General features: G+C 41.2%; 1 protein-coding gene across 1 annotated transcript; it reads right to left on the minus strand.

Annotated features, from left to right (window-relative positions):
* Nucleotides 1-734: 734 nt before the first annotated feature.
* tsc1b (TSC complex subunit 1b) lies at nt 735-16,450 on the minus strand. Its single transcript, XM_057360504.1, has 22 exons — nt 16,388-16,450; nt 14,573-14,831; nt 14,351-14,454; nt 13,809-13,961; nt 13,565-13,709; nt 13,253-13,407; nt 12,996-13,069; nt 12,729-12,907; nt 11,659-11,777; nt 10,066-10,231; nt 9,672-9,790; nt 9,505-9,586; nt 9,302-9,397; nt 8,487-9,093; nt 7,958-8,001; nt 7,590-7,756; nt 5,564-5,746; nt 5,196-5,306; nt 4,973-5,095; nt 4,687-4,874; nt 3,853-4,026; nt 735-3,679 (listed from the first exon to the last, which is right to left on the minus strand). Exons 2-22 carry the CDS (start codon nt 14,679-14,681, stop codon nt 3,082-3,084), a joined length of 3,696 nt encoding a protein of 1,231 aa, XP_057216487.1. The 5' UTR covers nt 14,682-14,831; nt 16,388-16,450; the 3' UTR covers nt 735-3,081.
* Nucleotides 16,451-17,325: the final 875 nt, after the last annotated feature.

Genomic DNA, 17,325 nt, shown 5'->3' on the forward strand with positions numbered 1-17,325 from the left:
ATGTATCGTTTGACCTCAAATGAACATACAGTAGGCTATGCACTAACCTCTAGATTTGAACATGACGCTGAGGAGAGTCAATGGAGGGCCTGCACTTGTTGATTTATGCCATCTTCAGGTCAAGAACAAGAGCAACAGTGCCCTCTAGCGGCCGCTGGTCAACATGGATGTCTAACGGCAGAATCTGAAATAAAATATTTAGTAATTTATTGGAAACTGCTTAGTCATTAATGCTTTCTAGGCTAAATTAATATTTAGTACAAATATGTCCTCAATCAGATGGGAGGGAAAATGTTAAAACACATCTAGGCATACTAACAGTCTATTGGAAATGAACTGTAAAACGTTAAAGATAGTTAAAGGGACAGTTCACCCCAAAATAAATAGAAACTCTGTCTGCATTTACTCACCCTTGAGTTGTTCCAAAGCTGTATAAATTTCTTTGTTCTGATGAACACAGAGAAAGATATGTGGAAGAATGCTTTATAATGCTGTATAATGCATCTAATATCTAACGCAATATCATTCATATACTTTTAAGTGTTTAATAGCTTTAAAAATGTAGTTTATGCAAACATTTGGACAGACATTACTCGCCTAAATTAGCTACAAATCATTATAGGCAACGGCCAAAGATGTGAAGTTTTGCATTGCGTGTAGGGCTCAAATTATGTTTATTCCACACATCAAAGCAACATAAATCAAAGAGAAAGAAATCAAGACAACCCTAAATCTGTAGTGCAAAACATTGAAGATGATTTTATTTTTGTCATTCACAGTTAACACAAGCAACTGCATTAAGAACCTTATGCGAACCGACCTGGCCTCCCTGCCCAAACAAACCCCAGAACTTTCATCTGCATCAAAGGAGCTCCAATTTATACGTTCCTTTCATTTCATAATGATTGTACCTTGTGTCTTGTTAAGTCGTCGTTCCTGTTGTTGGCATTAAAAGAGGATTGTTGTACATGCTCTAGATAGCAAGGCAGAAGGAACAGCATAGATATCAAGGGGACAACAGGATTTGGGAACTTTTTTCTTTATAAATTATTGTGAACTTAGTGGAAATTACCTGCAGTTAAAAAGTTGCCTACTTCCATCTTAGCAAAATCTCAACCTGTCCCCCCCCATCCCCAAAAAGAGTCTTGCATTAACCCCTGATATGTAGTTATAGGAATAGATATGCTGAGTAATACGACAAAGCCAATACATCTCAACTCTACACAACGTCTTAAAAATTTGGCACTCAGAAAGCAAAATTTGTAATAATATTGAAATGAATGCGGCGCCTTGATTTTAGAGGGTAGAATACAGGTGTCACCAAAGCTGGTAAGAGACTATATTTCTGCCAGCACAATAAAGAACTGCACTAAAGCTGTCTGAACAAGTTCTTTTCTAGTTTTATTGTATGTCTAACTATTCGATTTTCGAAGTATTAATTATTATAACTGACCTAATAATTTAAATGAACAGTTCACCCAAAAATGCAAATTCTGTCTTCATTTACTCACCCTCAAATTTCTTTGTTCTGATTAACAGAGAAAGATATTTAGAAGAATGCTCTTAACCAAACAGTTCTTGGCCACCATTGACTACCATAGTAGGAATATTGCTTTATAATTTTCTTTGTTTTGTTGAACACAAAAGAAGATATTTTGAAGAATGTAGGAAAGCATACAGTTCTGGGGCACTTTTGACTACCATTGTCATTTTTCCTACTATGGTAGTCAATGGTGGCCAAGAACTGTTTGGTTACAAGCATTCTTCCATATATATTTCTCTCTGTTTATCGGAAGAAATACATTTATACATATTTTGAACAACTCGAGGGCGATTAAATGACAGAATTTTTATTTTGGGGTGAACTGTCCAGTGCAATTTCATTTTTTTCAAAGGCTTGATTAAGGCCGATATCTAGATTTTAATTACATGTCTTAGGATATTTCGTAGCACAAAGAACTTCCTGTTAAATGGCGACATGTAAATCAGTAAAGAGGCTTTTTAAAAGCAGTGAGTAACTGGCAATACTTTCTCCAAAATTAGCTTGAAAAGCTATGTATAACATAAGGGGAAGATAGGACAACAAAAATAAATAAATTTTAAAAATTCTATTCATATAAAAAACCTCTTGAAACACACTGGGTCCTCTCTTTGTTTTGGCTGTAACATTTAGGGGCGGTTTCCCGGACAGGGATTAGTTTAAACCAGGACTAGGCCTTGGTTAAATTAGGATATTAAAGTCGTTTTTAAAAACTTTCGTTACAAAAAAACATTACTGGTGGGCATCTTGAGACAAAACAATCCCTCTGATACATTTTAAGATATGTCAGTGCAAGTTGTTTTCGATTAAAACACCTCTAACATTTAAATTAGTCTGGGACTAGGCTTAAACCCTGTCCGGGAAACTGCCCCTTAGAATATAGACCAAAATCAAGTCTAGTCTGAGACTAAAAGGGATTTTTCACGATGAACAACTGACAGTGCAATTTAACCCAGAATCTGTCTTGGTCCTGACTCCGGGATATTCTACAAGATGCACACGGACATCATACATACACACAGTAACATTGTAAAAATAAACATGATTTTAGCACATGAAAAGGATCCTGACATGTCTGTTAAAACCTGATGGTTTAAAAAATGAACACTGCTTGGCACAAGACTACTGGATCCTCCTCCTCTAGACATCCGAGCACACACTCACACTCTGTGCGGTTGAGCTGTGAGCGTGTGAGGACTGTACCATCACTACAACTCAATCAAATGATATTGCTTCTAATATTTCCCTAAACACATATATGAATAAGCAAAAACAAAATGTAGCAGTTATGTTTATGCTGTAAAATATAGTGGGATTAATGTGTGACCAACTTTAAAACTGCATTCGTAACATTTTAGTCCAAGCTTTCCAGTTTTGGTGAGGGCTTTACTTAATCCCTCCTTGCAAATCCTGTTGTCGTCTTGAGGAAATTGTACAGATAACACTGAAAATTGAAAGAGTCTTGCCTTACACTATCTAAATATATCTAAATTTGCACATCTCTCCATCCAACTTCAACTTTCTCCATACCTCCTCTTACTTCAGCTGTGCTCCTGGTGACTTTCATAATAGTCCAAGATTCTTAGCGGCTGCTGTCTGGGCCGCTCTGGGCACCTTGATCCGAACGTGTCTCGGTTATCTGCTCTCTGAGAACCAGGGTGGCTTTCTTTGGCAGACGTGACGAGGGTGATGCTCTGTGCAGAGGTGGACCCCGGAGCGCCAGGTGTGCTCTTCGCTGTCGGCTCCACGCAAAGCTCAGTCTTCAGGCCCTGTGACAGGCCAGTGAGACGGGGAGGAGGAGGTTCGTCCTCATCACATTGGCTCTCGCTTTTGTTGCGGAAGAGCTCTCTCGCCCGCATGCCCAAAAAGCTCTTGGCGTTTGGGTAGGAGCCCACAGTGAGCGGGGCCCCGGCAGAGACCAGGGGTCCTGGGGGGCCTAGCGGGGAATGGGGACGGTGGAGGGGTGGTTCCATTAGTACGGGTGGAGGAGTGTCACGGTTCCCGTTTACAGAGTTGGCGGCGGAGGGACTGGCTTTGGATTGCCCTGATGATAGAGTGCTGCCGTTGCCGCGTGGAGACTGAGGAGCTTTGCCTTCCTCTTTGGTGGCTGTTTTCACTGGCCTGTCCACCACTATGACACTAAGAAGCCAGAAACAGTCAGACTGAACTAGTACAGTAACAACTGTGCAAAAAAAGTAGGGCGGTGCATGTTTGCCACAAAATACACAATAAAGACAAACCTAACAATAGAAATATTAAGCATTTAAACTTAACTATTTTCATTTTTGCATAACAGTGGTGTTTGGTCATACCTGGTCTCTGTAGAACTGCGTGTCTCTGCTGCACCCTCTGCTGGTGAGGCTGAAGCAGTGGTAGAAGAGTCTTCAGTTTCCAGCCTGCTGTACAGCTGTAAAAGTTCAGCCTGGAGGGCCAGTGCTACCCGCCGCTGGGTAAGGTACCTGCTCTCAGAAGCCTGCAGCTCCCCTCTACATTTACAATGTAAAAGGCCGATTTAAAGGAACAGCTTCTTTAATTGCTTTATAGTGTTTTGTGGAGCCTGACAGCCCATGGTCATTTATAAAATGACATTTTATATTAAGATCCATAAAAACCTTTTTTACTAAAACAAGATAACAAAATACCATACAACATTTGAAACAACATGAGTGTGATCAAACAACAAAATGTCATTTTCTGGTGACGATTCCTTTAAAAACAAAGTTTGAGGGTTTACAAGAATTAACCAAATGTAAACATGTTTGTGTGCCAGATACATTCACAACCAAACACACACAGACAAATACATTCACTGCATGCGCACGCACACACACACTTCATGGTGACTTTCCACAGACGTAATGATTTTAATACTGTACAAACTGTATGTTCTATTTCCTAACCCTCACTACACCCCTAAACAAAACCATCACAGAAAACTTTCTGCATTTTTATATTTTCAAATAAATGCCAATCAGTATGATTTTTTGTCACGGGACATTTGGTCCCCACACTGAAGGGTTTACCAGGACCCCACCCACACACAAATTCCCATAAACCTCATTTCAGATCTAACTTACAAATTCAATCAGAGCTTAATTTTGTCTCTTGGGCTCGAACAACATTATCTTTGAGACAAGCTCTCATACCTGGCCTGAACCTTGACATCTTCTAGAAACTTTTTTTGCTCCGCAATCAGGTGCTCTTTCTTGGAGAGCAGCGTCTCTAGCTCGGCTACTCTCTGCTGACCAGCATCTAGCTTTTGGGTCTGAAATAACAGATTCTGCTTCAGATCTTCCGTTTCCTTTCCCCGGGATGACTGGAGCATCTGTACCTCCTGCAAAAGACAGAGGAAGACAGGGAGGATGAGAGTGTTGCAGTTCCTCAAGATTAAAGGAGATGCCAGGCTACTTGTTCTCCTGATGTGATGTGCACCTTGCTGGTGTCTGGTCCAGCCTGCTTCAGTTCCTGGACACACAGTTTATGAGCTTCTCCCAACAGCAACAACTGCTTGTTTAGAAAACTCAGCTGCTGCTGAACGCTTTCACTTGACGACAGCTAAAACAAAGGAGAAATTATCATCATCATGCTTTGTAATCGACATTTAAGTCTTAATTCAAACACACTGAACATAAACAGGCTGGTGAATGAACTTTACCTTGGCAGTGAGTTGGTTCAGCAGGTGCCCTGTGTGGCACACCTTGTTGTTTGCCCTCTGAAGCTCCGCCTCCATCTCGCCTATTCTCTTCTGGCATTCTTGTAGCTTACTCTGATTGGACGATCAGAGATGCATGTTAAAATGAAATACACCATTCTAAACTTAGTATAACTTGGTTAAATAATATTCTTAGTATAACCTGCCTAAATAATATTCTTAAAATATTATCATAAAAATAATAATAACATTCCATGTCAACCGAGTCAATCGAATTGCAGTAGGTTACCACTTTAGCTATTTTCTGATTGTTAAAGATATGACTGCGTATCTATGTGCCACTCAATAGGACAGAAGGTTGTGTGAAGCACCTGTAACTCCTGGTTTTTGGTGTAATAATCGTCTCTGGCCTGCTGCAGTTGGCGTATCTGACTGTGGAGGCGCGTCACTACAGTCTCTCTGTCATCCCAAAGCTGTCTGTATCTCTGCTGCTCCACCTGCAAGCTCTCTCTGAGAGACATGATATCCACACTCTGCAGGTTCAGCTGGTCCTTCTGTTGAGACAGATATCCCAGAAACAATCAACTCTAACTGAACTTCTGTTCTCTGTTGCCCTCTAGTGGTCAACACAGGTGCACACTTGGCAATATGGGCCAGATTAAAGGGGTCATATATGACACGGCTAAAACATATATTATCGTTTGTTTTAGATGTAATGCAATGTGTATAAACGTTAAAAACGCTGTATTTTTCACATAGCGTGCATGTTTGTATCTCCTCTTTGCCCCACCTCTCTGAAACGTGCAGATTTTTTACAAAGCTCATCGCTCTGAAAAGCGAGGTGTGCTATGATTGGCCAGTTAACCCGTGTGTAGTGATTGGTCGAATACTGCAAGTGTGTGACGGAAATGTAACACCTCTTACCATATTTGGAACATCAGGTTCCAAAGCAATTGTACTGACAGGTACGCCACCTTACTTGCGTAAACATTTGGGCGGTCTTAGTCAAATCATACCATGAACTGACGTAGATTTGTGGGTGTGTCACATGGGGTGTTTCAGGCGGGTCTGGGTGAGCATTCACTTTTAGATAGAATGCATCTTTTGCAATTTTACGTGTCTAATACATGCATGGGCAACTTATAACACACCAAAGACACAGAAAAACACGTGTTTTTATGACCCCTTTAAATGGGCAAGGGATATTTCACTCAAAATTCTTTTCATTATTTACTTACCCTCATGTCATTACAAACCTGTATGACTTTCTTTCTCCTACACAACACAAGGTAAGATATTTTGGAGAATGTTGGTAACCAAAAAACACGGGCTCACATTGACTTCCTTTGTATGGACACAAAATCACATTAAAAAATGTTTGTGTTCCACAGAAAGAGGAGTCATGAAGTCGTTTACCTTACATAAGGGTTAATAAGACCTTTTTTATTTTAAGGTGAACTATCCTTTTATTGTAGATGACCAATGCTGGTTAAACTACTGTTCAAGGCACAATCTTGTTATCGTTTCATTTCTTTAGGATGACTTGTTAAATAGTGGCTTTGATCGACAGTCCAACGCCTGCTAATTATGTTTTTTGGGAGTTTAACAATGGATGTTCATGTCCCACCCATACCATATCAGTATATCACCAATAACAGAAGCGTTAGTTTTGCCTTTTTATATTGGACCTGAGTTGGATAATAAAACAAGCAGATTGACCAGGTGACATTTGCAAGCAGGACTTCAAAGGACGTTTCATAGAAGTGTTTTAGAGGTAGGCTATGCGTACACACACACATACACACACACACACACACACACACACACACACACACACACAATATCAGTGTATTACACAGAACAGCTTTCACAGCCGAAGTTAAAGTCATGGAAGCTGTTATTTGACCGTTGGTTATCTTAGAATGTGTGTAACTGAATTCTTATTACCAGCTGTAGGACTGTGATGAAAGTGAAAGTAGTTTAGCCCGTAGCTCAGTCAAATGTTTACAATCTCTGATAACCAAACACTACTCCAGCGGAAAGGCAGTAGGAAAGGCTCTTCCTCTTCTCTAAGGAAGGCCTCGCCCCTTTTTTGGCATATTCCTTTGGGCGGAGGTTACTAAAAGCACTCGGAATAGTGACATCATGTACCCGGGAAGTAGAGGGCTGTAGTTCGATTCCAGCCGTTCTCTGTAGTCCTTGAAAAGCGAATTCTGTTAAAGACAATATCTCGCTTGGCACTGAAATTTGAGCTTTATCATTTTGCAGGTATTATTTATGCTCTAACAGCAACATTAAACACTAACTAAAAGTTGAAAAATGTGATCGCGGGGAATGTGGTCTTTAAACACTTACAAAACTGGGTGTTGATTGACAGGTAATTCTGAGAGACATTACCATAGCGTTGTTCTGCTCCTCCAGCGCGGTGGCGTTGATGATGCGGCGGAGCAAACGGCGGTTGCGCAAGGCGTGCTGCTCTCTCTTGTAGCGCTCGTACAGCAGCTGGTTGTGCAGCAGTAGCAGCTGACTGCGCAGTGTGTGCAGCTCATCCAGAGGAGCAGCACCTGCGCAGAAAGAATGAAAGAACCAATATAAAGGTTGTCAAAAGCATTATTCATATTCATCAGGTGTAAATTTAGATTTTAAAACTAGTGAGTAAAAACAAAACTTGAAAAAAAACATGGTATGTCTTGTGTCATGGTATCACTTTCAAAGCCCCTCCTTTTTCACAAGCTGCAAATGTGTATCTGCACAATGTTGTTTACCTCCGAAGTGCGTCCAGTCAGCTGACTTGCTTGGCAGGGGTAATCTGTGAGCAAAATGTTAGAGACAGGGAAAAAACACAGGCCATCAACAAGGTCAGTGACTATGTGACAATTTTGGATGCACTGCTGTTCTGGCACAGGGACAGAATCCTCTATGACCAGAGCCAAAGCCCACCTAACTGAGTCTGAGCGCAGTAACCAAACTCAATTATGTGTCGTCTTCTCATAAGGCCTGCTCATGCTGTAGGGTAGAGAGAGAGAGCGAGACAGAGAGAGCTCTGATTGTATTCCTGTAACACTGGCTCTGCTGTTATCATGCTGACTGATTTGAGCTGCGGTGGATGCGAGACAGGACAATGCAGTCAGTTGTTTAAGAGCAAATCTGCAACCGGTCTGACCCGGTTCTGCAAAAATAACCCCAAATACCCAAATTAAATGTCTTTAACTTTGCAAACTAGTTTTTAGATTTTGTCCTATAACCTTTTGGTTACAAACATTCTTGTCCAAGGCATCCAAGAACAAAACTCACCTCTTCAGCACTTTATCATGTGCATCAGCACCCTGCTGCACGAGGCGGTCCAGCACCTCCAGAGGTGAAGCCGATACAACCCCCTCCACACCCTCCTCTTCACCGTGCTTGCCCACGTCATTTCTCTGGCACCTTTCTACAGATACTCGCTGCACAATCTCCGAAGTCTTCCTCCCTATGAACAGGGAGGCCGTCCGGGGTAAGGCCATGTCAAACAGCGCCTCGTACGGCAGAGGCAGAGGTTTGCACGGGCTTGGGGAGCACAAGCCGAATTTTAGAGCTTCGTCGTCCAATGCAGAGGGGCTCCGATGGAGATGACTGTGGGTCGGATGATCGATGGGTGTGAATACTGGTTGAAAGGACCATGGATGCTCCTGGGATGTACCTCTGCTGACCCTGCTCCTGTCTCCGGTCTCGGATTTATCGGGGGTGGAGATAGCGTTGTGAGGGTCTCTGATCGAGCCGCCTAGGACTGAGTAGTGTAGAGGTTTCTCCTGGGCTCCGGTCAGGGTCTCTGTGGTGCTGAAGAAGGGCGAGTCAAAACCACGAAGAGCAGCTACATCACGTTTCTCTTCAGTCAACTTCTGAAGCTCTTCTGTGATGGCAGCTGAAGAAATAACACAAAATCTTGTGTATCTTCGGTAAGCATTCGTTTTTAGCACGCACACTGTTCTACCAACAATAAAAAAAGCAAGCTATCTTGAGTAGTCAAATGTGCACAGGCTGACAGGCTTCGGTCATGTTTTGCGCATAAACTTGACTTTATCTTTTGTCAAAGCAACTGCTGAGCGTTCAAGAGATGCTCTTGATCTTACCATCCTCCCTTTCTTTCTCGATCCTCATTTGCTCCTGTTCCTTCATGTAGACTGAGAGTTCTTTCAGTGTCATGGACATGTTCTCACTTCTACCATCTGAGTTAGACAACACAAAAGATTCAGGCTTTATAACACACCATATCAATTCCCATTTCATCTGTAAACCTGTCCATCATAAAATCAACCGGTCCGAACCAAATTACCTCTATAACTGGTCACTTCAGGCTCTCGGATTGGCTCCTGCCTTACCAGGGCGGGTTTGGTGTGGTCAAAAGGTCTTCCATCCTTAAGTGAACACAACAATCAAAACAGTCAAGATCGCACTGATCTCCAAACTCAAAACTGTGAACTCAAAAGGCTTAAAGGGAACCTTGCATGGTGGGCTAGCGGTGCTGCGTTGTGGCATCATGTGGGGAAACTCATCGGAGAGGCTGGGGAGAGGCGAGGCGGCTGCGGGCATGCTGGAGGACGGGGTGCCTTTACCTCCCGCTGCAGGGAGGAATGAGATGTTAGCTACAAAAACATCAACTTCATGCTACTGTTTATTAGAAAATAATGACACTGAGTCTACTTGTTGTTGGATATAATGATTGAAAGTTAGTACGCAAAAAGTTAGCATTAGCTGTCTCTATGCACGATTTTTAATGACATTTATAAATGTAAACATTTGCATGTTTGTTGTCAAAGGAAGTGGAGAAACCAAGAGCACAAATGCAACTTCAACTGTGAACAATGTGTACTAAACTACAAGACGGTATAGTCACCAGGTGTGCTGTAGAGGCGGCTGGGTAGGTGAGAGGCACTCTGGTAGAGTTCCGGGTTTGGTGACATCCCACGGGAGGAAGGAGGCGTGGCCATGCCACACTGGGAGGAGGGACTCCAGAGGGAATCTTTAGCGCCATATGCAGCATTAAATTCACAGCTGGAGTTCTAAAAATAAACACAAACAACACAGTCCCTTGACTGCTTATACAGCGCAAGCAATTATCAAATTTCTATTTAATGAACTATTTAGTGAGACATGGGTAAACACATACACTTTCTCCTTATCCCAGTTATTTAATATTCAATCCATATTTGTTTGCTTTTCCCATAAACATGCATGCGGGTTAAAGCTCGTATACACAGAAGATAAGCACAGGAAAGTGGAAAGCTAAAATAATCATTATGTAATAAATATATGACGTGACGGTACACATGACTTTATGATGCATTATCTGTGTCTGGGGGTTGACCTATACCAAGTGATAGCAAGGGGGAGGAAACACATTGTTTTGAGAAAATGTAAGAATTATTCATGGAAGAACGGTTCAGATAAAAACCTCTGAACCAAGTCTAACAGATTTACCCACAATATTTCCTTAACACATTAACTTTTCTTTATCCAGCTCTGTTTATTTTTAACAAAACTGTTTCATAATATTTCAATTATTGTTATTTTGCCAAATTTGGAAAAATCTGCCTGTAATTTCAGTGCTACAGTTGATACGGCATGCTTGTATAAGGGGATCTTTTTATTATAATTATAATATTACTAAATTTCATATTGCTATCAACCAATTCATTTTAAATATTGTTTATTTGGAATTGCCACGAATGTAACCTCCAACAGGAATGTACAGTATTTACAAAATGCACGCAACCTAACCACAAAACAAACAAAGCATGAGAAATCTTAACCAAGACATCCCTAACATCAACATGTGACCAAATCCACACAAATATGCACCTCGCTAGAACAAAAACACACAGCAGACTGCTTGTTTTCAGCCTGGGGTGCGTTCTGCTGAATAAAGGTTCTGACTGTGGGAGGTAACAATCCAAGAAAAACGCTCCGGCGTCATTCCCGTTGCCAGGGCAACCGTTTCTGCGTCAGCTAAGAGATGGCATGTTTTTCTCTTTTTAGAGCCTTGTACACCCACCGGAATGACTCAACACCTCTCCCCTTCTTCCTCTCGGCTCCTCAGCCGGCCTGGAGAACAACGACGGGATTCATGGGGAGAGAAGGGGGGTGCTGGTGTGGAGAAGGGAAGGGAGGGGTTCAAGGATGGGTGATTTACAGACAACCGCTGACAAACAACAAGTGGGTGGAGGGAAGCACGCTCTGGTTGCTTCACTGGTGCTGTTGTGTAAGTGTGTCAAGCCGGATTAGTTTGTATGAAGAACGTTGATTTAGTTGAGGTCAGCATTTCCACTTATAACCAAAATACACCACAAAACAACATTGTTTGGACAAAAGGACAGACGTCACATCAGTGTTAAAAGCACCGATCCTTAAACAAAATTTTACACTGGGGTTAATCTCACATTGAGAAACAGATGACCATGTGACCAGCGGTCTCTTAATGGAGTCTTACCTGCCGACGGGTCCCAGTGGGGCTGCGACAGGGCGGCTGAGTCCCTGAGAAAGAGGACAGGGCCAGAGGAGGGACAACAGGCTGACGGGGGGTGGAGAAATGAGTCGAGGAAGAACTTCCTGTAAGAGTCAAAACAAGTTTCTAAAAATAAAAACATACTGCCACTTTTACTGAAAAAGCAGAATGACTGAAAATAGACTAAATGTCTTCCAATTAATTGGTGGGCTTGATTTTATACAGTTTAACAAAATTGTTACACTAATAGTTAAAGAGGACCATACTGTTTTGTTAGACACAGCGCAAAAGAGAATTCATGTAATTTGTGGTTGTCAAGCAATGCCGCAACTTTGCTTGTTGCTATAGAATTCAGCTCACAGGTGTTCAGATGTATCTTACAATGGCTTTAAAGGGCTAGTTCACTCAAACATTCTGTCATCATTTACTCACGCTCAGGTTGTTTCAAACCTATATACATTGCTTTGTTCTGTTAAACACAAAGAAAGATATTTGTAAGAATGTAAGCCATTTTCAGTTCTGTGACATCATCCACTACCATAGTAGGGAAAAAAAATATATTGTATCTTTTTTGTTCTGTTGAACACAAAGTAAGATATTTTGAAGAATTTAGGAAAACATCAGTTCTGGGGCACCATTGACTACCATTTAATTTGTCCAAATATGGCAGTCAATGATGTCACAGAATTGAAAATTGCTAACATTCTTCCAAATATCTTTCTCTGTGTTCATCAGAATCAAAGTAATTCATACAGGTATGAAATGACATGAGGCTGAGTGAATGATGACAAAATTTTCATTTTTGGGTGAACTATCACTTTAACTATGACTCATCTAATCAGACAATACAGTTGTAACTACCCATGATATAACTTCCATCAAAAACAATTCATAGTAGGTTTTTTTTATACAGACAAACTCCAAAAACACAATAAGTGCATGACAAGCCGTTATCGTAACAGTCATAGGTTTGAAACCTATAATGTTATGGTTACCAGTTTAGATGTTAGGCTACACCTTCTAAATCAACATATAGAGAATTATGAGGCGGTTACCATAGCTACTGTGGAAGTCGGTGTACGGACTGGCAGTGCAATCAGCAGGACGTTGCTGTAAATGGGCACAGAAATGCTCAGGCATGGTGGTGTAGCCCTCTTCACAGGACGCCTCCTTTGGATCCAGAGAGACTTTGGCACACTCAATGACTATGTCATGAATCTCAAACCTCTTCCACCTGTAACATGAGAGAGAAAACAAGAAAAGGCAGCGTAGCTGTAATTTTTATGCATGTATTGCAATGACATGGTTGAGTGGTGACTCACCTGCTAGGATCTAGTTCATGGTCCTTGGTTCCGGTTACTAACTCTGGGTGTATTCTAACATGCTCTAGCATTGGCTGAAACACACACATTGTATATAAGATTTCATTGTATTCATCCATTTACAATATACAAATACCATGTTTTAATTTGCAAATTGGAGAAAAAATAATAGCATCCCTTACTCTCAGTAAATCATATTGCACTCCGGATATACTGGATATACTGAATTCAACAGTATTACAGATAAGAAAGCTCACCTTGAGAACTTCCTCAAAGGTGTCCATGTTCTCCTTCATACAGTAATGAGACCGCAGGTAGGACACAAAGTTGCAGGGATACATCCCGTAGAGCCGATGGAAGAGTGCGTACATGCTGGCGTGCAGGTGGATGAGATACACCTCTGGTATGTGTCCTGATAAACCACAGCACTGGTTAGTATCTACTTTTGGTTACCCCTCTAAAAGCATTTAGTTTGTTGCTTTAAAGGCGCCTGAAACAAGTGTTCAGATGTTTCAAGTGCATAAAAAATCTGAGCCAGCTCTTCAAGGTAGCTTATTCAAATCTCTCACCCGGGCTTCTCAGGTTCCAGGAAGCCAGACGGCCGAATACGTCAAAGAACTCATAGAGGTGCTGCTTGCCAGCTTGAGGAATCATGGGTAACAGGGTGATAAGCACCAAGACTCCAGTTATCAGAACCACAACATCTGTGTCTGTCTGTTAAACACAGTAAACAAATATGTTTGTGCTGCTTTATCCTTGACACATACCATCAATACACGCCATAACATCAGTAACACTTTTTTTTTTACTTACCTTGAGGCATTTTAGGAGAGATAGCAGCAGCGGATAGCGAGCAATCTTGTGAATCCAAGACGGCTGCTTTCGGACAACATGCCCCAGTAGAGTGAGCGTGGGCAGGCGACACTGGGCTTTACTCATGCATTCATTCATTTTATCAAAAAGGTGCTGGAAGATAAAAAAAGACAGCAAATTCTATATTTAAACCAGACTACTAACTACTAACCAGATTACTAACTGCTGAATAGTGTTTATCTGCCCTAGACGTTTATTACATATTAATGAAAGAATCGGAAATAATTAAAGACGCTCTGACATAAGAGTCCAGGTCATTTAGTCTGATCCTGTTTAAGTGAAAGGCTCCTTTAATGTTCATTCTTATTTTAACAGTATGGTGAAAGACCCCATGCTGGTTTATTTTGGAATATGACATCACTGTATATTCCCCTACGTTAACATGTTTAAAAAATGTCATACTGTGATGCATGTCATACCACATATGCAGCATAGCAGGTTCAGGACTGCTTAAAACAATAAAGAGAAAAACAGTCAGTGACCTTATCATGTGGCTCCCTCACTGAGGACAGGATGTGCACTGCCTGGGCAGAGTTAGTCTCCAGGAAATAATCCACCAAACCATTCAGCAGCACTGACCCTCGATCTGCAAAACACGAACCAATGCCAGCATGTGATAAGACTGAGTTACTAGCATGAAAATTTCCCAAGACTGCCTCTTTCTAATGTTGTTTCTAGCAATAGGTAAGATGTTTCAGTCAGACCTGTGTTGAGGTGTTCATTGATAAGGCCCTTGATCTCATCGAGCTGCCGGAGGTCAGAGGTCTCCAGGAGAGGGAGGAGGTCCCCCACGTTCAGCTGTTCCCTGGACATGATGGTGCGGACAGCGCGGGAGAGTTCGGAGGCGGGTGTCTCTAAAAAGGACTTGGGCGCGGCTCTCAGACGTCACTCTCGCGGCATCCAGCGTCCTGTCCGGCCTGGAGGGGTCCCTGGGCCGCCCGTCGATCCAGTCTCCAGGAACCACTGCAAGAGACATTTAAGGGCTGACATGAGCTCATCTGAAATGGTTGTGTTGATGAAATGTTTATGAGAACATCTTTCGGTCCCTGCCCTAAGTAAAGTGAGAGCGAGAAGAAGACTGCAGAATGCATGAAAATGTTCACAGAATGATGACAACATTATAATGACGTATGAGCTGATCATCAGCAAACAGTCACGTGGGTTGCAGTTATTGCAACAGCGCAAATTAAAAGTGATACATTTCTTCAACACAGCCCATTTTTATGTTTGTTTAATAAGGAAAGCAAAACAAACCAAAATGCAAAAGCGAAGATACAACCCTTTCTGTATAATGTAGCATAAGACTTTCAAATCTTTGAAAGACACCACCACTGGCACACCAATAACTTTCTTTAAATGTGAGTCTCTCAAGTGACACAAGTACCGCTGTGAGTAACGCAAGTCACCAAGACCTAAAGTGGACAGCCAGGCATGCAAGACGAACAGCTGCTCGGGAGTCGGGACGGTTCCAAGTATCAACCAAAGAAACAGCTGTTCTAAGCATAACTTGATGAAAAGCATCTAGGGAAGGGTGATGTCAAGCATAGTTAGCTCATGGTAGAAACAAAGAAGTTAATTGACTGACTTCATGATCATAATAACCCACAACCTAAGAGAATGCATCACTCTTAGGGAAAACTCTTATATTATGAAGTGTTGGACGACCTCGTGGAAAACTGTGGCTGTGCCTGCCAACTGGAAAACAGGGCTGTTAGCAATACAAAGAAGCTTTATATCCCAGATTTATGGCTATATAAAATAAACAAATTCCTCCAAGAGGTTGTGTATAAGTTAAATAAAAGTGCCAGAGATGCAAAGATAAAGTTCTGGGTCTTAAACCTCTATCCTCCATTCTGATATTATATTATAATATATATATTTTTAGATGAAACCCATTAAATGATCAAACACCCAAAGCCTTAACAGAATTACACTGACTTGTTAGGCAAATCATATTTAATGCTTCATACAAGCGTTTCTATAAAGGAACAATGTTTTAACTTAAAGACAAATAACCAATAAAACGCAGCAAAGCTCACCAATATATATTTACATGCATGTTATGCAAGGTCCACAACTACACTGCGAAAACGTTTGTGAATGTGGTTAAAGCCTGAGTGCACTGACAGCAGCTCTCTGTGTTGAAATCACCACTGGCGTAAACAGCTCGAGAGAACAATGGCCAGAATCTACGGATCCCTCTCCAAAAAAAATGCGCCAACAAAATTTTATATAAACCATGCATTTTACATTCCTGCGTAAACTCACGCAAATGCATGTGGAAATGCGTTAAGATTAATTTGGGAAATGTGTCGATCAATGAGGACTATTATTTCACTGACAGTCGCAGGCATGAGAGCCTTATTATCGACAAGCTTAGAGCAATTCAGAAATGACGCCTGACGGACTCTATAATGCACGTAAAACACTGAAAAGCTAAGAAATCTAACATCTCGATTGTCACCGCACATAATCTAAACATATCACTTTAGTATGCAACGTTGAATAAACCTGTTTACCTGTTAGAGCAACTGCACTCCACAGGGCGCCGCCATCTTGAACACCTCACAACCCCTCCCTGCGTGGTCACCATCCGCAGCTGTGCAGGAGAAATAATCCCTCTCTCAGAAACAACCCTGTGTCGTTCACAAGATAGTGACAAATAATATAAATAACGTCAACAACTATTTACAATCATACTTTATAAATATTTTAAACTGTGACGTGAATAAGATTCAAGCATGAAAGTTTTGGAGTATTTCTGATGTTAGGTCCTGGATTGTTTTTCTGAAGGGTGGAGGGATGCAGGGTGCTGTAATGCGGTTTTCGCGTGACTCAGGTGGTAAGCGCGGACGTCGACTCGGACCAGTTAATATACATTTTGCATACAAAAGTAGATTAGTCATGGTTAAATTAAATAATGGGGTAAAAAATAACTGACCCGGAACATGGGCTCTAAAGCAATTAAACAACAATATTATACATTATAAATACATTGAAGTTAAAATAAAATAAAAATATGAGAAATAATATACTTCATTATCATCTGGAAAGCTAATACATAACTGTTTTTTTTCTGCTAAAATGCCAGTTTTGTTGTAAAGCCCTCCCTCTAGTGGTGTAATATGGTCATAATCATCTATTTAGTTCTGTAGGACATTTTCCTTCAAGAATGCATTCAAATCAATCAACTTGAGCCACACACAATGACACGGAAAATTGCGTTTTGCTGTTTTTTGGTGTAATTGGCAAATATACGACATTAAAATTCTACCTACTACATAACATTGCTTCTCCAATCAATAACTGTGTTAAGCAATGTCGATAATAAATTATAACTACAACTCTCACTTGCAGTAGTTATAACATATTAGCAAACATTGAGTTTGAAACGGGAGGTTTCTTCAGTAGTTGACGTCCGTCAGTACGGCATCGACTTGAATACATAAATCAAAAT

Source organism: Triplophysa rosa, linkage group LG19 (assembly GCF_024868665.1).
Source record: "Triplophysa rosa linkage group LG19, Trosa_1v2, whole genome shotgun sequence".
Classification (NCBI taxonomy): domain Eukaryota; kingdom Metazoa; phylum Chordata; class Actinopteri; order Cypriniformes; family Nemacheilidae; genus Triplophysa; species Triplophysa rosa.